At 44.0% G+C, this 24,241-nt stretch overlaps 1 protein-coding gene across 1 annotated transcript in view; it reads left to right on the forward strand.

Annotated features, from left to right (window-relative positions):
* ADAMTS18 (ADAM metallopeptidase with thrombospondin type 1 motif 18) overlaps window positions 1-22,488 on the forward strand; it is a gene marked incomplete at its 5' end in the record, with an annotated part of 147,251 nt that extends 124,763 nt beyond the window's left edge. Inside the window, 7 exons of the mRNA XM_035024511.1 lie at window positions 1,774-1,915; window positions 4,501-4,627; window positions 7,697-7,901; window positions 10,755-10,940; window positions 12,333-12,545; window positions 14,550-14,697; window positions 20,598-22,488. Coding sequence (XP_034880402.1) covers window positions 1,774-1,915; window positions 4,501-4,627; window positions 7,697-7,901; window positions 10,755-10,940; window positions 12,333-12,545; window positions 14,550-14,697; window positions 20,598-20,713 — 1,137 coding nt within the window. The remainder of the gene's footprint in view (window positions 1-1,773; window positions 1,916-4,500; window positions 4,628-7,696; window positions 7,902-10,754; window positions 10,941-12,332; window positions 12,546-14,549; window positions 14,698-20,597) is intronic.
* Window positions 22,489-24,241: the final 1,753 nt, after the last annotated feature.

Here is a 24,241-nt window from a genome sequence, read left to right on the forward strand (position 1 = left end):
ACTCTGTTTCTTGGCTTGCCCCTCTCTCTCACTTTCCCCCCATGCTCATTTTTTCTTAAATTCCACATAAGAGTGAGATCGTATGGTATTTGTCTTTCTCTGACTGACTCATTTCACTTAGCATAAGGTTTTCTAGCTCCATCCATGTCATTGCATGGCAAGATTTCATTTTTTTTTATGGCTGAGTAATACTCCATTGTATATACATACCACATCTTCTTTATCCATTCATCTATTGATGGACACTTGGGCTGTTTCCATAATTTGGCTCTTGTAGATAATGCTGCTATAAACATCAGGGTGCATGTATCCCTTTGAATTAATATTTTTGTATTCGTGGGGTAAATAATAGTACAACTGTTGGATCATAGGGTAGCTCTATTTTTAACTTTTGGAGGAACCTCCATACTGTTTTCCACAGTGGCTACACCAGTTTGCATTCCCACCAACAGTGCAAAAGTGTTCCTTCCCCTTTCTCCCCATCCTCGCCAACACCTGTTGTTTCTTGTGTTGTTGATTTTAGCCATTCTGACTGGTGTGAGGTGGTATCTTACTGTAATTTGATTTGTATTTCCTTGATGATCAGTGATGTTGAGCATCTTTTCATGTATCCTAAGTCCTTTGGAGATTAAATCCATTCCAGTATATACATTAGCAACCCCTACTTCTGGTCCTATTTCATTTTGTCATATCTGTTCATCCTGGTACAAAATTGACAGATACATTCTCTTTGGAAATCCTACTGGAATTCCTTGGATTCTAAAATTGATGATAGGTAACTATGAGCGGGGTATTCTATGGTTTTTGGAGTTCCTCCCTCGTGCCCAGCTTCTACTGGCACCCAGGAGAAGGATTGTAAATTGTGGCCCAGGATAAATCTTAAAAATATATATTCTTAACCTCAGAAAACAAACTGAGGGTTGCTGGAGTGGTGGGGGTGGGAGGGTTCGGGTGGCTGGGTGATAGACATTGGGGAGGGCATGTGCTATGGTGAGCGCTGTGAATTGGGTAAGACTGTTGAATCAAAGACCTGTACCTCTGAAATAAATAATATATGTTAAAAAAGAAGATAGTAGGAAGGGAAAAATGAAGCGGGGGAAATTGGAGGGGGAGATGAACCATGAGAGACTATGGACTCTGAGAAACAAACTGAGGGTTTTAGGGGAGGGGGGGATGGGTTAGCCTGGTGGTGGGTATTAGGGAGGACGCGTACTGCATGGAGCACTGGGTGTTATACACAAACAATGAATCATGGAACACTTCATCAAAAACTGATGTATGGTGACTAACATAAAATAAATTTAAAAAATTAAAAATAAAGAAAAAAATATATATGTAGATTCAGTTTCAACCATTATCTGTGAGACACCACTCTGTTAGGCCCATGCTAGGCTTTCAAGTGTAATGGGAAGGTCGAGACCTCATAATATAACCTTACTGCCTTCAATATATTGTAAAAAAAAAAAAAAAAAATTTTTTTTTTGCTTTATTAATGGATATACATAGAGTTGAGGGTAGTGGGCTTATAGCAAAAGTCGTCATGTTTCCCTATTTAGCATCCATCTAAATCACAACTTTGATGATATGGAAATACACATTTTAAAGTATCAAGGGAAAACTTGAAATCAACATAAAACACACTTGCGAACAACGGCGTGAGCCAAGTTTAAGGTCAAAATGTCATACAAATATCTTTAAAATGTTCGGTGAGATTTCTGGAATTCCAGGGTCTGACCTGTCTCTTCATTTCTGGTTTCTATCTGTGCTGTCCAGGTCCTGATGCAAGGCAAAAATCCGGGGATAGCTTGGAAGTATGCACTTCCCAAGGTCACAAATGGAACTCAGCCAGCCTCAAAAAGGCACAGCCATGCCTGGACCACAGTGCAGTCTCCGTGCTCTCTCTCTTGTGGTGCAGGTAGTTGATTTTCCAATTCTACCTTACAAGTCTCTTCTCAAAACAGGTTCTTCAATCTCAGACCTCTTTACATTGTATGATTTAAATAAGCAACAAAAGAACTGTCTTTTATGGGAACCATCCCTGTAAAAAGCAAATATTATTGTCCTCTTTAAGGATTCTCCTATGTGGAAAGGAACCAAGTCTCAGAAAATTCAAGTCATTCATAACCAGGACTTAAAGTTTACCTATCTGAATTTACGGGGCAAAATAGTCAAATACCTGTTGTTGTTTTTTTTAAGATTTTTATTTATTTATTGAGAGAGATAATAATAGAGAGCATGAGAGGGGGGAGAGTCAGAGGGAGAAGCAGACTCCCTGCCAAGCAGGGAGCCCGATGTGGGATTCGATCCCAGGACTCCTGGATCATGACCCGAGCTGAAGGCAGATGCTTAAACAACTGAGCCACCCAGGCATCCCAACAAAATACCTGTTTGTTTATATTTTTCTTTTCAGCTTACAGTTTAGTTTCTCCCTATCCTGACTTTTCTGTTGGTAAGAACCTCCCACTGAGGCTTGTGGGAGGGAGGGTCTAACCCAGAGAGAACACGCGCAAGGCAAACGTAAGACGTCTGTCTGAAACGCAGGTATTATGTCATCCCATCCCCCAGGGGTGAGGCCAGCAAAGTCTCTCTCAGGAGGGAAGTGTGGTGAATCTGGGAATTCACCCTCCTAAGGGAGGGAAAACAATAGCTGTCCTCTCAGTGAGTAGAAGGCAAGCATTTTATTTAGATCCAAAAATATCATATATTTGTGTGTAAGTCAGTCTTTGTTACCCTTGCCCCTGTGAGAAGAAGAATGAAAATCTATAAATGGATCCATAAAACTGAAGCATGGAGGTTAGCCACACATTTTCTCATTATCAGAGCATGTGGTGACAGTGGGTTTCCCAAATGTGTCCATCCCCCTAAGCACAGTGGGGCATCTTGAACCAGACACAGAGAGCAGAAATATAGAAAACGAAGAAATTCTTCAGTCTATAAGACTTCTTCAGGTGTTCATGCTAATTAACAAAACACAAGGAAATACTTCTTTGTTAAATATATTAAATACTTGAAAAAAATATTAAATACTTGAAAAGTAATACATTTTTATAGAAACAAATAAAGGGGATTCAGAGCACATGGATCATGCTGAGCCCTTAGGAACGCATAGCATTGTTGAGTTATTATGTTGTACACCCGAAACTAATACAACACTGTTAATTATACTTAAAATGTAAAATTACCAAAAAAGTAATACATTTTTCGTAATACACATTTTAAAAGCAATAGACTATGCAGAAGAAAAATAATTTTCCCTAATCCTTTAATCAGCACATGCCAATGTTAATACTTTTGTCTGTGTCATTCTATCACTTTCTTATGCAAATATAAAGACACGTGTGTTACATGTTCTCAGACACACCCACACAGATCATTTTATATTATTTTTTTACGGCACAGAAACCATGCTATTGATACATGTTTACAATATGCTCCTTTTCACTTAAATTACAAGCAGTTTTTCATGTATCAAATGCTTTTTGAGATCATTTGCAATAACTTCCTGGTATTCCAGGGAGAGCACTGTTCTTTGGGAAGGGAAGAGATTCAATCCATTTTCCATTTATGGCGAATGAGTCCAACCAAAGGGAGGAGGCTGGAGAAGTGCATGGTGGGATCCTTCCCTTGCCTTGAGTTAGCGATCCCTTCATGTGACTTCCAGACCATAGTGTGTCCAAGGCATATGAGAAGGAGAGTCTAAATGAATAAATGGAAGTAAACAACTCTAGGGAATCCCAGTGTTTGGCAAGTGCCTCCTCCAGGCACACCTCCTTCACCTAATCATTATCACAGGAGTAACTTTTCATTGTTTCTCAGATTCCATTTTAAGGAAAAGTACCATGTAAATATAAACAAGCAGAATTCAAAGAGGCGGCAGCATTTCTATTTGGAGAGCTGACAAAATTATTCACACACATAAAAAATATGTGCTTCTGGTGAGAAGTCCGGAGACGAACATTGCAAGCCAGGCATTAAGTGTCACTCAAGCAAAAAACCAAAAGCCCCGAGTCCTAGCTGACAGATATGAACCCCTATTCAGAGAATTCAGCTTTTTGTTTATATCTATTTCTTATGGAAGTAGAAGATGCTTCATGGAAACGTAGGATATTAGAGTTTCCACACATAATTTGCCAAAGGTTTTTCTTTGAAGAACATTTTCCAATAGATGGATGCAATGTGAGTTCAAGTTTGTGGGATGTTCCCCTGTAAAGCCACCCTGTTTTCAAAAGGTTGCGTTTATCACTTCATGGTTCAAGAATCCATAGTGGTCTTGAAAACTAAGAAGCTACACATTCAAATTACTAAAATATGAAAACTATTATCTCGGGGGGAAATGGGATTCAAATTAGTTGCAGATGGGTGGGAGGTGTTCTCAACACCGTATTTAGATTCTGTATCTTAAGTAAAACATCAGAACCCTGGTAAGTCAGGCTGCACTTGGAACTGAAATTGAATTGGTTATCTGTAATTTTCACTTTGTAACTTTTGATGTCTTATTAGGTTACATAAGTGTAAAGGCCATTTGCTTACGAGATCAAAACACTCAAGTCAGCTCTTCGTTCTGCAATGCAAGAACCAAGCCAGCAACTGCACCCAAAATATGCAATGCTTTCCCCTGCCCTGCTTAGTAAGTCATCTGGAAATGTCTTTCTGGTAACATGTGTACTTGCATGCTCTTCTTGTTGATATGAGAAAACTAAAACCCACTGTTGGTGCTTCTGCTCACAAGTGACCCAGAGAGAGAGAGAATGCCCAAAAAAAGTAACAGAGAAAAGAAGACAATTGAGGTTAAAATATGTAACTGGAAAAACACAGATTGCTTTAGACAGTCATTTGACTCCAGCATTGCAAACCTAACCTTGGGGTTTTAAGGTATCTTTTTTTTTTTTTTTTTTTAATCTTTACATAGAGCCTCCTCTGAACTAAATCAAACAGATATTTAAATAATACAAAATCCCATATTAGTTAGATTTACATGTAGTTGTGTGCTTAACTTTCATATAGTCATCCAAGAATTTAAAAATCATAATACTAGGCAGACCATGAAACCCCCAATGCAAATTACACAGTAGCAAGACACGAAAAGAAAGAGGTAGAGGCCAAGTGGTAATCCGCTTCTGATGATGGCACTCTATGGGGAGCTCGGTGGGTGTGTTTTGGGGATGGATTTTAGCCACACTATTGTTTGAATGCTTATTTTAAATAATCTTCCCAGCCGAATGGAGTCCTTTGTGTGATTTATCTTCTGCCAGATGTATTTATAGAGAATCGGCAGAGTTCCTTCTAAAGCAGTGTTGTGTTCCCTAATGATTCAGATCATCTTAATAAGTAGTGTTTGCTTTGTGGTGATGCAATTATATTGCACAATCTTTTTAGACACATACATGCATTTTTTCCTTGTAATAGTGCAGTTGTTCTCATTGTCTGGGGCTTCAGCTGTTCACCAATCCCATATGCCCTGTTGTCCACCTCGTTTTTCTCCAAGAATCTGGAACCAGCTGTGTCCTGAACACAAAGAGTAAAAAGAAATTTGGTGGGCTTCCATGGATTTTCCCATTTTGCTAAGAAATATCTGATTCTAAAAGATATCCGGTGGCTCTAACATATGATTACCAGACAGTGTTACTGACGCTTGTGGAGTAATGTCTTCTTTAGATGGGGTGTGTGTGTGTGTGTGTGTGTGTAATTGTGAGTCTGCTTGAATGGCAAGCTGATGTTTTGTGATTTTAAGCCTCCTTCCCATTGTTGGCTGTTTCTGCCAAGCAAAGACACAGACCCCCTTCATATGTCCATCCAAGGAAAGGGAGAGAGCCCAGCTTGTGCCTGACTGCTAGAACTTCTGTGATGACCCTGTGTGGAAATAATACTGTGCAGTAACCAATTACTGGCTATTTAAAAACAGAACAGCCCTCACAGTGACTGCAGGGTTGGAGTGGTAGAACAGGCAGGATCCGTTGCTCCCTTCCTTTCTTCTCCACCTTATCATTTATATCTTTGTATTTTCCTGTTGGAATAATGGGACCTTCAGGGACATATACTGGAAATAAGGTCTTAGGTTATTTGAGTTAGAAGGACAAAGGAATCCATCCCATCTAACTCCGTTATCTTCCCATGCAACAAGCATGTCATATGCACCTACTGGATGCCAGCCTTGGGCTGACAGTGTGGATCCAGAGAACTTGTACTTCGTGCCACCAGTGAACTCACAATCAAGGGGAAAAGAGGGGTGTGTAAGGAAGTAATTGAGAGGCAGTGAGATATGTGCTATAAAGAGGGCATGTACAAAAAAGCAGGGGGGTGGAAATGGACAGTGTAGGAGCTGGGCTCTGAGGTGGGGTTGCTAGGGACTGAGGATAGATGGGGAGTGAGCCTGCGGCCCAAGGATGCAGAACCATGCCTGGCATGCAAAAGGTCTACCTGGTGTGCTCTTTCTGTACTTTAACAGATTCATCATATTTGTCGAATGAAGGAAAAAGTTGAATTGGTTAGACAAAAATGCCATCTTTATAGGAAAATGGTGAAATTAATAATCTCATAAATATGTTTCCTTGACATCTTACAAGACACAAATAATTACACAAATAAGGAATTATTCTATTTTGTATTCTCTTTCTTTAAAAGAATATGAATTATGCAGTGTTTTAGAACAACATCATCTAGAACTCATGTGCCATACTCTCTGCATGAAAGGAAAGGTTTTTAACTTCACACGTCGGGCTGGAGGGGTAAACCAGGGGAAAAAATTACAGGACTGGTAAAGGTGGCAGAAATGCAAATGTAAACCAAAAAATGTATTTGGTCTCAGGTTTTATTTCTTGAAATGAGATTTAGACTACTGGTAAACTAGTCTTAGACATCACTCCTATGACTGAAATGTGTAAGGTCATCTCTGGGGGATCTTTATGCCAGGCCTTCCAATCCTAGATTATCAATTGGTCAAATGCAGTCATTGGAAAGGATTAGTAGGTTCATTCACATGCACACCAAGTCTCAGAACACCGTGAAAAATGTGGTGTGGCAATCTCTCCATAAAGAACGCAAGGTTGTGTCTCTTAACTCATCCATGAAGTTGAAGAATAACCGAATAGTTGGGGGAACTGCCTCCTTATAAATAGTTTCTGTAAGACCACTGCTGAAGGGGCCCTGCCCTCCTGCAGGCATGTATGATGCATGTGCACCCCCCTCCCCTCCCATTGATCATTCTCCCCTCAGTCTCATTACCGTACTTTGTATTAACATCTATTATAGCCATCATCCCATAGTATTGTCCTTATTTGTTCACATATCCACCTCATCACTGTGTTGTAGGCTCCATAATGGAAAGAACATTGCCTCGTCCATTTTTCAACCCCGATGCCTGGGAGAGTCCATGGCACAAAGTGAAGATCCCAGTAGATTTGGCCGAATGAATGAATCGCTCAGGTTTCCAAATGGCACATGTTTCTTCCCTTGCAGAGAGCAAGAATGTGTTTTTGCCCAGAACTGTGTGATGATTAAATGTGACTCCCTCTCACTGGACCCCATTTGCATAGGCTTTGAAACCCATAGAAAAATAGTTGCTAGGAGTCGCCCTTATTGGTTCTAAAATCAACCCAAGGCTTTCATCAGGTGGTTAAAGCTTATACAATAACTGCTTTGGAAGGGATGATGCAAAGCCTCAGCCTCATTGGAAGTAATTCTGGTTTTTCACTGCAAGCTGGAAGCCAGGCGAATGGAGTGTGTGCAGCCGGTCGTGTGCGGGGGGCCAGCAGAGCAGGAAGATCCAGTGTGTCCAGAAGAAGCCCTTCCAGAAGGAGGAAGCCGTGTTGCATTCTCTCTGCCCAGTGAGCACGCCCACACAGGTGCAAGCCTGCAACAGCCATGCCTGCCCACCGGAATGGAGCCTTGGACCCTGGTCTCAGGTAACTGGGCAAGACTTGGAGTCGTGAGCCTTGTTCCTTCTGGACAAAGATGGTGGCAAAAACAGGGGTGGTATCCTTGCTCCCATGAGGCACTCAGCTATTTATGCTTTCCCGGGAATCACACTGAGTTAATGTGACGAGGCATTTTAATTTGTATTTTTTTGTGATTTTTATGCAACCTGCAGATTGGAAGCCCCTGCATCACAGCTCAGAGTCTTCCTTTGAAGTCTAGAAAGTAGAGCATGGGGGCCATTGAGGCTAGATTCATGAGCACAGCTAGGAAGGATTTGCGTGTCAGTGGATTGGCAGACGAAAGGGCTACTGAATTCTCTAAAGCAAATAGAAAACACAAATACAAAAAATGGCATAGGAAGGATATTCAACTCTTGGCTTTAGGGGAAAGAGCCATGGTGTTGGAGGGATCCAGAGGGGAGTCGGGTATAAAGTTTCCTATCATCACAAACTCCCAGTGAAAGGTAGAAAGTTACAAAGTCAGAAGAGGCACAGACCTACCCACCATTCACAGCCCTGAGGTGCTCAGTGGGGGCTGGGTTTGTCAGAGGTCCTCTCAGGTGGTGTCTGGAAGCATTTTTCACTGTCCCAGCATGGAGGAATGATGCTATGGGCATCTATTTGGTAGAGATAAACATCCTACAGTGTCAGGGACAGCTCCCTGAAAGATTTATCTGGTCCAAGACATGCTGACGGTGAGAATTCTGCTCCGTGGTAACCCAGCCTCTGCTAAACCATGGAGGTCAAGCCAGCTTTATGGAATCATCAAAAAGAGGCAGGGGTTCTAACTGTGAAGCCAGGGAGAAGTCCGCAATCACATTTCTGCCATGCTTTCCTTTAGGGAACATTATCCTAGAGCACTGATTTCTGATTAAGGATCGCAGTGTACTGCCCCATCCCCAATAGAGTTCAGATCAAAGCTGCTTTTTTTTTAATTATAGGACATGAGATTTTTTTTTTTTTTTTAAGATTTTATTTATTTGCGAGAGAGAGAATGAGAGACAGAGAGCATGAGAGGGGGGAGGGTCAGAGGGAGAAGCAGACTCCCTGCTGAGCAGGGAGCCCGATGTGGGACTTGATCCCAGGACTCCAGGATCATGACCTGAGCCGAAGGCAGTCACTTAACCAACTGAGCCACCCAGGCGCCCGGACATGAGATTTTTTAATGTTACAACTCTGGTAGGGGAATAAGGAGCTCCAGTGGGAAAGAGTATCTTTGACATGCATTGGTATGCTTTAAAATGAAGGAACATAATTATGTATAGCAGAAGGTCAGTCGAAATAGGCTATGGTGTTATGTCCGGTCTCTTTTTCTGCAAGTAAGGAGGTACACTTTACAAGAGGAAAATTCAAAGGGCTGTTTTAGCCAAATGTGTGTGGTAGGCATGGGGGAAAGATTTGGGGGGCCGAGCAGTTCCAAATGTGACCTCATGAAGAGGAGCTTTGGTTCAGAGTTTGCCCTAAATTTGACATGGAAAGATTTTAAGAGAGTATTTTATGTCCTTGGTTTTTTGTTTCGTTGTTGTTTACTAAGACCAAATGTGTCCTTTTGGGAACATCTTCCTGACAAATTTGAAAGGAGTCCCTCAAACTTTGTTACCTCAACCTGTTCTTCCCTTAGAGACCATGTCTCTGAAACCTTCTGGGAAGCAATTTTAAAATGTCTCATCGTTCTTAATTTAAAAAAACAGGAACACATAAAATAAGAATTCTATTGAAGAAGGGTCACCCTTGATATGCGTTAGTGGGACATCTCCCCGCCTGATGCCAGACAAACTTGTCTGCCCGTCTTCAGTATGTAACATCTGTTTGTTTGATCTTGGTCAAGTTCTCTAAGCTCCGAGTCTCAGATGGCCCTTCTGGAGAACTGGACAATAGCAGTGATCTCAGAGGGTTGGTAGAAGGTTGTGGATACAAGTCAGCATGCCTGCCTCATCACATGGAAGGCATTACATTATTGTTCTCTGCTGCTGTGGTTTGCAGATTATAATATCGTCCCCATCATTCCTCTCCCTTAAGGATGTGAAGAGCCAGAAGTCATGTTGATTCTTGGGGGAGGCTTGGAATTGTGCCTAGATGTTTGCATGTTGACAAAGAGCCGAGGCAAGAGGGGCACCTCTCATATGGCTCTTCTCAGAAACCGAGGCCGGGGACGTGTCCCTTGAGGGCAGATCCAGACCTGGAGCCTACAGCTTCCAAGCGACGCTGACAAGTTTTTAACTACTCATCTGGAAGCGAGGAGATTCTCCTCTCTCCCCGCCCCCCATATGTTTCACAGAGTTCTTGGGAAGGGCAAGAAAGTAAGACTGCAGGAGTGGCCCATCAAGCAGGTTCATTCACAGACATTCACCCAGTGCTTCTTTCTTTATTCCCCTCTAGTTAGCATGGAGCCCACCTCCCAGGCAGCAGGTGGGTAAGAACAAGGATTGGACACCCTGCACCCATTTTTATCAATGTCACGGTCTCTTGCTATTTTATGCGTGCATCTTTTTCACTTCCTGTCAGATGCACAATAATCCTCCTTAGCCGAGTGCCCAGACCGAGCCACCGTTACCCCAAAGAGCAGGCCCTGTACCATTCTCCCAGTAATCATGGATGCTGTGGAGAGGGAACCTCGTCTTCGGGCCTGGGCAACCAGCAGCCCCTGGGCATTCAGATGGTGAAGGTGAATGCTAACCTGCATTTACGGCCTCTAGAGAGAGGAAAGATTTCTCCTACGGAGTATAAGGCATTTGGTTTTAAAGCCTAAATATAGTTTGTTGACTCAGTTTTCAGCGTTCACCTGAAGAAAATCATGTGAAACGAGCATGCACATGACTTTTTTTCCTCCTCCATCTCCAGTGTTCCAAGAGCTGCGGGCGAGGGGTGAGGAAGCGTGAAGTCCTGTGCCAAAGCTCCCCCATGGCAGAGAATGTCCCGGAGACCCTGTGCTCCAGCAGCCCGAGGCCCGAGTCCCAGGAGGGCTGTGTGCTAGGACGATGCCCCAGGAACACCCGGCTGCAGTGGGTTGTGTCTTCCTGGAGTGAGGTAGGAGTTGCAAGTTCCTACTGCTGGCTTGTGTGTTTGACTGCTCAGTTCACCCACCAGCCCCCAGAGGCTCACTCCTCCTCCTCGTTCCACACACACAGCAGGTGCCTACTAATGATCTGTTCTTCCCTCCGGACTCTTCATCAAACCCTGACGAAGCACCCGTCGCGCTGAGCGGGCTCGTGCCTGGGTGTGAAAACAGCTCCACCCCGTGCGTGTGCATGGCAGCTCGGGTAGGGGGTGCCGAGTGCTGCAGTGGGGGTCTGTGATGGCACGGGTAGAGCTCAGGGTCCCCGAGCCCTGCCACCAGGGGGAGTCTTTGTCAGGAGAGACTTTCCGGGGAGTGTGAGGCTGAAGGATGGGCAAGAATTGGGCAAGGGTGGGGTTGAGGGAAGGTTATTTCAGACGGAAGGTGTGCCCCATACGAGGGTGAGGGGAAAGAAGGTGACACAACCCATACAGTGGGGTGAGGGGGTGGTAGAAACCGAAAACTTTACCAGGGCCCCTGTGTTGGGACCACTTAGCACCTAGAACAATCCAACGTAAAGCAGGCAGCCCCCCAGACAGGCAAGGCGCCCACCGGCAGATGCTGTGATTGGGACTGAAGAGGAGTGTTCCAGGAGTGGAGAGAAGCAGCATCTTCTTGAGTTCCTAAGGAGGCCATTGTCACCTTCGGGCATATGTGGGTGGAGGGGAGAGGGAGCCGTGAAGATGTCTCCTGGATTTCTGGCTTGCGAAACTCGGGTGCATGCACAGCCAGAGGAAATGTGAGAAAAGGAGCCCAGCCTGAAGCCTGCCCCAGTAACTGATGGGACGGGGGTCTCTGCTCTGGAGGAGATCGCAGTACCGGGAGGAAGACAGAGGCCGGGATGCAGAACAGGTCAATAGTGGGGATGGTGCGGTGCGGTGGAGGTGGGGCTTCTACTCCAGCAGCCCCTGGGTCTGGCCATCGGTGTCCTTTTATTCCGTCTAAATGATAAGTAACCCACATAGCAATGCATCCACCTCTCTTCCCACCCATTTTCTTTGAGATGTTACAGCCTAATGGCTAAATGCACAGGTGAATCAGATTTACCTCCACTATTTACTTGGGCTGTGACCTTGAGCTAGCCGCTTACCCTGGCAGAGCCTCGCTGCTGGACAGTGCCTCATTTTGCCTCATTTCATGGTGCTGACAAGCTCTGAGACGTTGGGACAGTTAATCGAATTCTCTACCCTCTGGTTTCTTCACAGTAGCATGAGGGACATGGTTGCCTTGTCTTTAGGATCTTTGAGTACCTGTGGTTCACCTGCAATGATCCCATTCCTAGAATTTCACGTGGATGGTGCATCTGTTCAGCAGACTTGACCGTGGAGCTCTGCACACCTAACGCCCCCCTTCTTGGCTCCTAGTGTTCGATGACCTGCGGTTTGGGTGTGAGGAAGAGGGAGATGAAATGCAGCGAGAAGCCCTTCCAGGGAAAGCTCATCACTTTCCCGGAGCGAAGGTGCCGCAATATTAAGAAACCAAACCTGGAGTTGGAAGAAACCTGCCAGCGAGGGGCTTGTCCCGCCCGAACGGGCTTGGGCGTGGCAGCGGGATGGTATCCATCACCATGGCAACAGGTGAGCACCCGCAGATTTCCGTGAGATTCTCAGAACGGGGGCAGCCCCCCAGTGGCTGCTGTGGGGGACTCGTCCAAATGGAAAGACCAGAAGCTCAGGTCCCGGAGGCTCAACGACTTGTGATCTTTGGCCAGCCTCATCACCGGTGTGGCCCTGGGCCTCTCCCGTCATCTGGGAGCTTCGGCTTTCACAGCTAGAAAATCAAGATGATAATGTCTTGAAGAGCTGATTTTTTTCATGAGCACCTAAGATAATATAAAGCACTTAGACCAGGCTGGTCACATGGTACCAAATATTCACTATTGCTCTGCTCTCAAAATCCCCACGAGTCTTCTGTATTCTAGCAACATTGCTCATAGCCTTGACTCCTTCGGTTTTTATGTCATGTTGCTGAATGATGTAATAATTCATTTGTTGAAACTGCCTTGTTCGTGGGTATTTTTGTCCCTATTTTGTAGAGGAAGCAGGGAAAGCTCCGAGTTGGTCAATTCAGGCAAGGACCCCCCCCCCCCCAGCTCTTAAACCCATTAGATGTTCGAGGCACCCTTTTTCTCAGAAGACTGGGGTAAAATTTTGGTTGCAGTGGTTTGGTTCTGATTGGCTGGGTTGGTGTGTGAAGCAAAGTCTGAGAGAGAAGCTGTGTTGTGGTCCTTGTCCTTTCCAACCTACAGATGTCAGAACTCGCTGGCTTGAGAAGTGCTGCCCACCCCATCATTAAACACGGGCTGGGTGGGGGCACGTGCAAGCACAAATGCAGGCCTATAGATTTGTGTCTGTCAGTACACAGAAATACAACGTAGAATGTGTGTATTTATGTCGGTCTGTATACACCAATGTGTGCCTATGTATTTGTAAGTAAACATACATACACATGTGTATATAATGCGCATGTGTGTATTGGGGAGGATCTGAGAACTAAACCATGAAGAAAAGCAAAGGAAACTAGTGTGATTGTGTATCTCTTAATCGGTTACATGCTATTTACATCACTCTGGACTTCTTTTTCAAATTTTATCACTGTCTTTTTTAAGAGATTTGGAAATTGCTTCATTTTAAGATTATTTAGATCAGGTATCAGCAAACAATTTCCAGCAGGCCAAATCTGCGCCCCCTCCAAGCCCCGCCTATTTTTTTGTAAATAAAGTTTTATTAGGACACAGCCATGCTCTTTTGTCTACATATCGCCCATGGCCCACAAACCTGAAAATATTTACTATCTTGCCCTTTACAGAAAAAGTTTGCCAATTCCTGGTTTAGATGATAACAGTCCTACAGCTGTATACCTTTAGCTCTTGGCGTTAAATCCAAAACTCGTATGTTTTCCATCCCTGCATATTTTTTCTTCCCAAAAGCAGTCCATATAAAGATGCTTGTCCAAAATGAACACTTCGCCTATCTGCAATAAAATAAAATAAGAATAATGTAGTGAATTTTTAAAAGCAAAAAAAATTTTCCTGATATTTCATTTGTTATAAAAGTTGATAGTGATTGAACAGTGAAATCATTGACTTCTAGAAAGCACCACACCCACTGTGCCAACTCAGAATTTGGCCGGGCACCGAGGGCAGGATTCCAAAGCTGGCTCGGAAGTAGTATTTCTTCGCTGTCCTAATGCTGAAGCATCCCCTGCCCCCCACTATTGCATCTGCAGAGATTATCTGGAATTCTTTAAATACTGTGATGATTTGTTCGGCGTCCTTATGGCAGCTTCTGTATTTCTGGAAGCTCTCTTCTTTATGAGTCACTGAACTGGAGACACTCTCTCTGGGGCGAGATAGATAGCATTTGCCTAAGACCCCCTTCTAATCAGATCACATGGCTGTTGTGTATTAGACTGTGGACGTGAGCACACGTGCTGGGCTCTGGCCAATCCCCCCTTCATCAACAGGGCACCCGGGTCATGGCATGAAGCCTGGAGATCCCTTCTATTTGACATCACTGACCTCCAAAAGGACAACCTCCAGCTGAGCGTTGCTGACTCCTAGCTCTTTCCCTCTTCTGCAGTGCACGGTGACCTGCGGAGGGGGTGTCCAGACCCGCTCAGTCCACTGTGTTCAGCAGGGCCGGCCTTCCTCAAGCTGTCTGCTCCATCAGAAACCTCCAGTGCTGCGAGCCTGTAATACAAACTTCTGTCCAGCTCCTGAAAAGAGAGGTAAAGGGCCCCCCACACACACCAGGCAGTTTTACTAGTCTTCAGAGAATTTTTCAAAAACCTGTTTTTGAATTTTTCAAAATCCTGTTTGGTTGTACAGTTTATTCCTTGCAACAACTCCAGCGGGTGCCATTCACACCACTGCGTGTGAACAGTGCTCCGCACAGGTGTACAATCTGCCCAAAATGATCTTGTTTGCACACCTATGCAGGGAACATTTTATTCTATGATAAGGCTTGTTAGCCATTAATTCTTACTTTGAAAGGGGGAAATAGTCATTTTGCAAGTCCATTTTTTAACACTGTTTTAGTTAAATAAGAAAACGAAAAAGTATCCACCCTGTGCCAGAGATTACACTCATCAGGGGCAATGTAGGCATGAAGGGGAATTGTCCTGGAACTCACACTTTAATTAGGGAGGCAGGTAAGTTGCAGTCAGTCAGTGAATGTGCATCGTCCCAGGACCACACCTTATGTGTTTCCTTAGTTACAGGCCATTCTAACAAAGTGTAGCATGTGCTGATGGGAAAATGGGAAATTGAATTATCTGAGTGAACTACACTGTTTCACTAGCCCAGCTTACTTCAAAGTAATCTGACAAACACACCAGGAAGAGTCTCCTCTCCCCCCCAATCAGATTTCCTTGTGCTAAAGAATTATGTTCCACCATGTACCTACTGCGTTTTCTTTTCATCCAATCACGGCTTTTCCAAGACTGTTTCGTTTCTTACCCTGTGCTTTCCAATCTGTGGTGAATCAGATTCAGGACTTTCACTCACTGGCTCTCCCTTGTCCCTACCACTTCGCGTGTCTTGTTTATCTGCGTGCTAGAGCCGTAGCTCCAGGCCCTGGGCATCGGTTTTCCCTCCTCTTCCCTCTCTCCTTCCTTATCTGAGGCTTGCAGGAGATAAGAGAACTAGTAATATAGCTGCTGCTCAGAACCACATCACTTCCAAGGCAATGCTGGAATTCTCCAAACCGGCAGCCTTTTTTGGCAGAAAGCTTTTGGGGGAAGAAATACACCTTTTGAGCAAGTGGTCATGTACTTGCGAACTGTCCCCTCCTTTCTTCCCCCTTGGTGACTTCTCCTCCCCGCCCCCCTTCAGTCAGATGGCCCCAGACAAACCCACACATGCCAAGAATCAGAAGTACAGGCCCCCTAGGTACTTTGAGACAGGCTTAAGGACAAGGGCCAACCATGAAAATTGCTCAGCGGTATCTCCTGGGTACGAGTGCTAGGTGGGGAGAGCCAAGACATATGTTAGATCCAAGATCGGGGGGAGGCCTTTGGTGTTACTATTTTGTTCATCCAGCACCCCGCCTGGCACACCATAGATGCTCAATGCGTGTTAAGTGGAAGATTGTAAAGTACCGTGAGGTTCTCTCCTTCCTTCAAAGCCAGGTCACTAAGCACCTGCTGTATATCCCTAGCATTCTTCTAGAGATAAAAGAACAAGGCAATATCCTGTTCTTCAGCTACAAGGAGTCAGTGTCTCAAAGGAGGAGGAAGATACAACAACAGATACGAGTGGTGGAGTGTTACCAGTGTTATAATGGAGGTCAGGTCTCCATGGGTTGCAGGGAGGGGGCCAGTGAAAGATGGTGGTATGAGAAAGGGTTATTAGAAGGATGTCTTTCCATGCCTCTTGACTAAGGTCTCTTTTGGAGTAAAGTAAGAAGGCAGATATGAAAGACACAAGCCTGGGTATTTCTTCTTGGCCAAAATGGGGCCTATGGTTTTGGCAAGTTGGAGGCCTCCTCCCATTTCCATCCCAAATGCAGGGAGAGTGGCATGCCCAAATTACTGCTGGGTTAGTCTTCCTTCTTAGATCATTGGCAGGGTGACCACAGGTGGAATTGGAGTGTGTTTTCTAACACTGGGGTTTCTACAAGCATTAGTGGGCAATAAGCCAACCCCTGGTGCGTTAGGGAAGAGCTCTTGGAATGTTCTGAGCCTTCCATGATGGGCCAGGTTTTTGAGGCACCGTCTTCCCCTCCAAGAGTTGAGAGAAGACGGTTCTGCCCAGATTGGCATCGTCCTGTCCTGGAGGACAGCCATGTGGGTGTGCCATCTCTCAGCCCCCCACCCATGCTGGAAACCAGTCTAGGGCCCTCACTTCATGCCATCATCACTATGGGATGCTTTACCTGGGTTTTCATTGGATCTAAACCAGTCTAGGGCCCTCACTTCATGCCATCATCACTATGGGATGCTTTACCTGGGTCTTCATTGGATCTCCACTTTGGGAGAACATCCTATGAGCTGGCCTTGTGCGCATTTTATGTGTAAACCTTCTTCAGAATAGAGGGAGGCCTCGGGCAGTGACATCACTCATCACTGTGTCGTGACTGGTTGTTGACATAGTCGGGAAGAGGCCTGGGTTGCAGCCTAGGGGGATTCAGTGGGGGATGAGCAGCACCCAATATGAGTAAGTTTACTCCTCATGGAATCTCACATCCTCACATGGAGAGGGGGCGGGATGGGCGTATTGAACAGCGGCAGAAGCAAGGACTCTGACGTCACCAAAAGGATTTGAGTCCACACGCTGCCATATACTGGTTTGTGGCCATGGGCAAGCTTTTGAACTCTTTATAAAATGGAGAAATGCTTACCTGAAAAGATCATTGAGAGTTAAGTAAGATGCTTCAATTTTTCCGCATTTATTTAGTACTTACCGTGAACCAGGATCTATTCTGGTGCCTGATTGTAGATAGAAGAGTGAACAAAATGTGCGAAGTTTCCACTTTATATCTGGAAACAAAGAAGCCAATCAATAAATATACAATCTCAGATAATAAAGTAGAAAATAAAACCGAAGCAGGGTATAGAGAAGGAGAATGGGGGGTGAAGACGGGGGTGGGAAAACTGGTTTAGGTAGACTAGTCAGGCAAGGATGATGTGGATGATGTGATATTTAAACAGGGACCTAAAGATGACCTAAAGGAAGGTGAGGAAGGAGAGTGTTCCTGGCAGGGGCAACAGCACATGCAAAGGCCCTGAGGTGGGAATGTGTGAATCTGATCAAGGAACAGCAAGACACCTGGAGTCAGATGTCTAAAGTGGACAGGGGTTAGGTGATTAGCTGAAGCTGGTCCTGGAGGCGTTTTCAGTCTTCGTAAGGACGTAAGATTTACCTCTGAGTGAGGTGGATGCTGATGGAGAACTTGGAGCAGAGGGGCAGTGGGATTGGACTTGTGGCAAGATCCCCGGCAGTTACACAGAGAAGAGCGTAGGGGCCCAGAGCTGAAGGAGGATTTGTCCTCTCTTGGTAGGCGGGAGGTTCCCTTAGAGCAGCGGCTATAGTGGGAGAGGCTGGGTGCTGGTATATTCTGAAAATTGAGCTCATGTATGGTATTTGTCAATTGTTTGCATGCAGGATGTGAGGCAAAGAAAGAGGACACCAAGGTCATCCTCAATAGCATACATAAAATACGTGACTGACCACAGAAGCTCAAATCACCAGCTATGAGAATAACCATAATCAAACACAGTGCTCATCTTGATGGCGCATTGACACACCTCCCTTCTGCTTCCTGACTTAAAGTTAGCTCATAGCAGAAGCTGCAGAAGCCAGCTGAAATCCTTTTTTTTTTTTTAAAGATTTTATTTATTTGAGAGAGAGAATGAGATAGAGCATGAGAGGGGGGAGGGTCAGAGGGAGAAGCAGACTCCCTGCTGAGCAGGTAGCCCGATGCGGGGCTCGATCCCGGGACTCCAGGATCATGACCTGAGCCGAAGGCAGTTGCTTAACCAACTGAGCCACCCAGGCGCCCCTGAAATCCCATTCTTAACTCAAAAGGAGTAAGAGCCGATACAGCAGTATAGTTAGGATCATGGTTTTAGTGATCGGTTTTTATCCTGATGCAGTTAATCTCTGCAATTTAAATAGAAACTGATTCAGACGTACATTCTGATTGATTAGGCTACCTGCTACTTGGCTGGGATAGAAGACACTGTACAAGTATATATTAAAAATAATTGAAGATGAAAATATAGATACATAGGCAAACAGTTTAGACGGGTGTTCATCTCACGTCTGACTTGTATCTTCTCCTGGGGCCCCACCCCTGCCCCCATGATGGTCTGCATCAGTACGCCTTCTTCTAGATGCTCAGGGCAAAAAGCTGATCATCATTACTGATTTTTCTTTTCTCTCTCATACCTTTACCAACCTGTCAGAAAGTTCTCTAGACTCTATATCCGGGAGTTATTGAAAAGAAAAAAGAATGATCTGAGTTCACCTTTCTACCCAAGTTGAGACGTTGTAGGTTTCATATTGGTTGTTTCAGCCATGAGGGTTACAGGGAAACTATTTTTTCAACAAATATTTCTTGAGCAGCTACTTTGTGACAGGCATTAAGCATTGGGAAGAAAGTAATGAAAACAGTAGGCAAAACCTCTGCTCTCAAGGATTTTACATTCTAGAGAGGAGCAGACAGCACAGAATAGGATGAGTGCTGATAGACCCAAGGTAGAAAAATAAAGCAAGGTGGGAAGTAGGGAGGCCACAGAGCACGCTGCTTGTATGGGGGAGTCTGGGAAGGCCCTACTCTCAGTGACCTTCAAGCAGAGACTTAAAAGAAGGGGTCTGGATGTCTGGGGGAAGCCACAGTGTGCCTGGCATGTTAGGGCATCTGCCAGGTGTCCCATGTGGGGGAGAGGATGAGCGGAGGAAGATGAGGTCAAAGAGAAGTGGGGGAACCAGATCCTAGGGCCTTGTCGGCCATTGTAAGGACTGAACCTTTCACTCTGGGTGGATGGAGGGGCCAAAGGGAGAGTTTGGGGCTGAGACATGACATGAACTAACTTATCTGTTCAAAGGATCAGTGGGGCTACTATGAGATGGGTGGGGGGCTGTGATTGAGGCAGAAGAACCAAGGCAGGGGGAAGGAACTGTAGGCAGTTCTGAATCAGAAGCAGGATTCAAATCGATAGGAGAGCTGAGAGCCTGGCATGCCATGTCCAAGGGCACAAACCAGAGCTACGTAAGGATCATTTTGGAAGGGGGTGGGTGGGGTACCTATGGGCCGTAGGGGGCGTTGGGCAAGGTGAAGGTAAAGTGACTTTTGAGCCTTGCATAGAGGAAGGGGAAAGCACTTCCAACCATGAATGAGAAGACTTACTCATATAGAGGGTAGACCATAAATTACTTCTGAAGTCAAAATTCCTTGAGAATCCAGTAAAATGACTAAGGCCCTGACTCCTAAAATGTGCACAGAGGTTTTTATAAAGAAAATCTTACATACAATTTCACATGTCTTCTGTGTCTAGTGAGGCCCTTCTGGGTGAGAATCCCTGATGTACAACGTTCTGCTCCCAGTCCATAATCCCATCTGTCAACAGAAGAAGTCAGGACTGGTGTTGACTTAAATTCACTCAGTTGCAAATTGGCTAGGAGATTTATTTAAATCGACCTAGAGTATTGCAGCTGGGCCTCAAATGCAGGTGTGCTGACTCCCCATATCTTAGGCCTCCTGTTCCCCAAAGTAAGGTTCCGTGGACCCAGCAGCAGCAACAGCACCTTAGCTCTCACACCAGACCCTCTGAATCAGAAGCAGTGGTTTATCAAGGTCCCCAGGGGATTCCTCACATGCTGTGCGAGGGAAGCAAGATGGTGGCTCCCAGGCTATTGGGAGGATCAGACATGAATCTCTGGCTGGATTTGACATTTTCTTTTAACATCCACTCTCCCCCCCTCCCGTTAACATTTAGCTAAGGGTCTTAATCCCTTTTGATGTCATAATCCTGCATCCCTAACCCTCCCAGCAAAGTCCTAGTGTATAAGGAGAACTCAGAGGCACAAGGCAGGTGCATCCAAGGTCTTTGACCTGTAGGCTCTCACCTTAAGAAAAAGGCTAAGCTTCCTCCTAAGGGGTGAAATATTTTTTCTCTCACTGCAGAAGATCCATCCTGTGTAGATTTCTTCAGCTGGTGTCACCTAGTTCCTCAACATGGTGTCTGCAACCACAAATTTTATGGTCAGCAGTGCTGCAAGTCATGCACGAGGAAGAGCTGATCTAGACACCCTCCCCAACACCCGAGGGCCAGGCTGTTCCCTCTCGCCTCTGGAGAGACCAGCGACGATTCACATTGAAAGCTAAACCCTGCAGACCAGCCATGCACTGCAGCAGAATCTGTGGGGCTGGCTCTCGAGGACAGACAGGCTCCCTTATCCACTTCCCCAAAGCACATGGTACTCTGAAGCACTTGAAAACGGGAAGCGAGCACAAAATGGACTTCCAAAAGACAAGACAAGATAACTTTGATTTGCACTGTTCCAATGAAAGAAGTGATGAATCACACTGACAGACGTCACGTTTTCATTTTGACAAAGTGAGAATCTGGTCAATGTTGGGAGAGACTCTCCCTTTGAACTTCAAGGGTTCCATGGCAAAGACTCTGTGTCGAAAAGGTCCTTGAAGACTTCGGGTCAAAGACGGAGCCTTGGGGCCATCAAATGTGGATGGAACCCATTGCCTGACTGTTACTTGGAGCTCCCAGTGTGCCTGACACTGTGGACAGCCCAGAGTGGCAGTTACCCAGGAAGCCAAATGGTGCTCATAACTGTGCTTGCTGCTGGACTAGCAAGCTTCATGTTATGTTTATCTAGTGTGCGTGTGTTGTTTTTATTATTTTGTTTAGAGTATATTCCGCTTCTGGAGAGTCTCCAAGACTAAAATTCACAACTTGAAAAGTATTCCGAGGAATATTCTGAAAACAGGGCAACATGGACTATTTGAGATCTGCATTTAATTGAAACTCAGACTCCAAAAAAAAGCCCACAAACTCACATAAAAGGCAAATGTTGATGTCCTACACGGTATATCAACCTCGTAACTTTTGGTGCTAGCTGAACAAGTCCACGGGAGCCTCTAGTCTGCTCTTTGGGGGTCAGAATTGGTAAGATGTTCATTTGTGGTAAAAAATCCAGGAGGAGCAAAATAGCAGTGTTTTGAAGGAGCGTAGACCATCATTTATAAGGCTCCCTACATACTGTCAGAGAGCTGCTTGGGAAATTAAAGACCACTTGTGGTTTTTTCCTACCAACTGTCATGTTTAAATTTTCCCTAAGATTTAGTTAACAAGAAAAAAAGAGTGGCAATAGAAAAACCCATCTTGTTAAGTTAATATTAATATATCATAATAAGCCAAGATCCTTCGATGAGTAAGAATATTTTATAATCTTTCAGATATTTTCAGTCATCAGAAGCCAGCTGTTGATAGGCACTAATGAGCTTAAAATTGTTCTCAATTGGAAAATACCACACTATTTTGCCAAAACCAGAGTAACTTACAAGACTGAGTCCTTCTGTAATTTTTTGAGATGTGGTTAAAAAGGGCATATTTATATAATTCTACTCTATTCCTCAGTTCCTTTGATGAATGTAACCCAATTTTACTGCTTTATAAAGTCTCAATTCAAACAGGGATTTGCCAGCTCAGCACAACCAACTAGACAGTGGTTTGTTAAATTTAGAGCATCCTTTGTTCCCATTCTAATTAAAATCATGTGTTCTTGAATCTCAGAGAAATAATTAGAATAGTCTCTCAATCCACTTGGCTTGGCCTAGAGTAGTGGCCATTTTATATCAGAAACACAGCTCCACATCACCCACCCCTCTGCCCTCTGAAAAATTGCAAGTTATTTGTTTCTTTATATAATGATCATTTTATTATTTTATGGAAAAATTAATTTATTAATAGCCTATTCTTATGTGTTCTCACTTGCTTCTGTAAGTGATATTAATTCTGAGGAAAAATCTTGAATAAAACAATGGGTTATAGAGAAAAGTCAAAATATATGTGTAATATTTAATTATTTTATAAGTTTTATAATAAAGTGTTCTGTTTCTTTATCTGTGAAATTTGTTAAGTTCTTGAATAAGGTAGAGAGGTCAGTTACTTCCAAGATCATTTAACTGTATAAATGTTGAATAGGAATCTCAGTACTTTCTCAATGAAAAGTTGGAAAGATAAAATACTCATTAATTGATTTTTCTTGCTTGTGTCTGAGAAAATTAGAAACCACCAAAAGTCAGGGTGAGATGGAGGATGTATTTAGCATCTTACAGAGATACAGAGTTATTTTTTCCTGCTCTAATGCTTTGTCAACATTTATGGAAATCATCCAAGTTAGATAAACCTACCATAAGCGTAGTTGGCTTTCTCCTTTATTTTTTTCCATTTGAATGGCATTCTGGTGAAATCCTTTTGCAAAAAGAAAGAGGGGAAGGAGAAAAGGAAGAAAAAACAAATTAAAAAGCAATTGTTTCAGGTTTTCCAAATTTGGAATCATCACACCAGTAGGGAATAAAAACAATCTGGGCAAAGTCAGTCCAGTTGACCTGAATATATATTTTCCCCTCCACATGTACTTATATATATGTACATGAATATGTCCTATATATATGTGTGTGTGTGTGTATGTATGTGTATATATGTGGATCATTTATGCATGCAGGTCTTTAAAATATATTTAAGAGGATTTTTATATGAATTGCTATTTGGCAAAAAAAAAAAAACTGGTTAAGAATGAAAAATAGAATAGATGGTACAAAAAATAGCAGAAGAGAAGGTATCCTTGTGCCTTTTGGTGATAAAATGTTAATGACAGCCATCATATATTTAGTGTTTGGTGTTTAATGGGTGCCAGAGACGGTGCCAAGTTCTTCATGTATGTTACTTCTTCTAATCCTCTCAAGACTCTAGTTAGAAAGATACTATTTTTTTTTAAAGATTTTATTTATTTGACAGAGAGCGAGAACACAAGTAGGCAGAGCGGCAGGCCGAGGGAGAGGGAGAAGCAGGCTCTCCGCTGAGCAGGGAGCCCGATAAGGAGCTTGATCCCAGGACCCTGAGATCATGACCTGAGCCAAAGGCAGCCGCTTAACCGACTGAGCCATCCGAGCGCCCCAGAAAGATACTATTTTTTTCCCTTTGCAGATGAGGACTCTGGGATTCTGAGAGATCACATATTTTGTCCGAGGTAGCCATAAAAGTGAGCTCCATAAATAATATAAGCATTTAAATTGTTCATTTTAGTTGAAAATAGTCACTATAAGTGGTTTACACAATTCCTATCTGGAAAAAAATTCCCCAGTGAGAATAGGGGAGCTGTTCAGAGCTCCTCAGGAATAATCAGTTTTGCATCACTAAGCTTAAGACAAAGATGGAATTTTCTCATCAGTAAGATGATTTTTATCTTTAGTCCTAAGTTACATTTGTGTATAGAAAAGGAAAATTGTGTCTATTTAATTGTACTTTTCTGGATAGACATTGAGTATCCAGGTATAAGTGACTTTGGTTCAAATTGCCATGTACTGAGAAACCATCAGGAGCAATATCCAGAATGTGTTTTTCTGAATGTGTTCAGTTATTTGTTTCTGCCAAGTAATGGCTAACTGCCTTACCCCTGCACACAACCACTATCCTGTTCGAACATTATGAAGCCATACGTCCCAGGTATGGTTGTTTCCCTAAATTCTGTTTAGTGAGGGGCAGAGTTGAGTTCACAATCAGGTCATTTAGTAACAAGAAGTGATTT

Source organism: Mirounga leonina, unplaced genomic scaffold (assembly GCF_011800145.1).
Source record: "Mirounga leonina isolate KUSES-001 unplaced genomic scaffold, KU_Mleo_1.0 Mir_180, whole genome shotgun sequence".
Lineage (NCBI taxonomy): Eukaryota > Metazoa > Chordata > Mammalia > Carnivora > Phocidae > Mirounga > Mirounga leonina.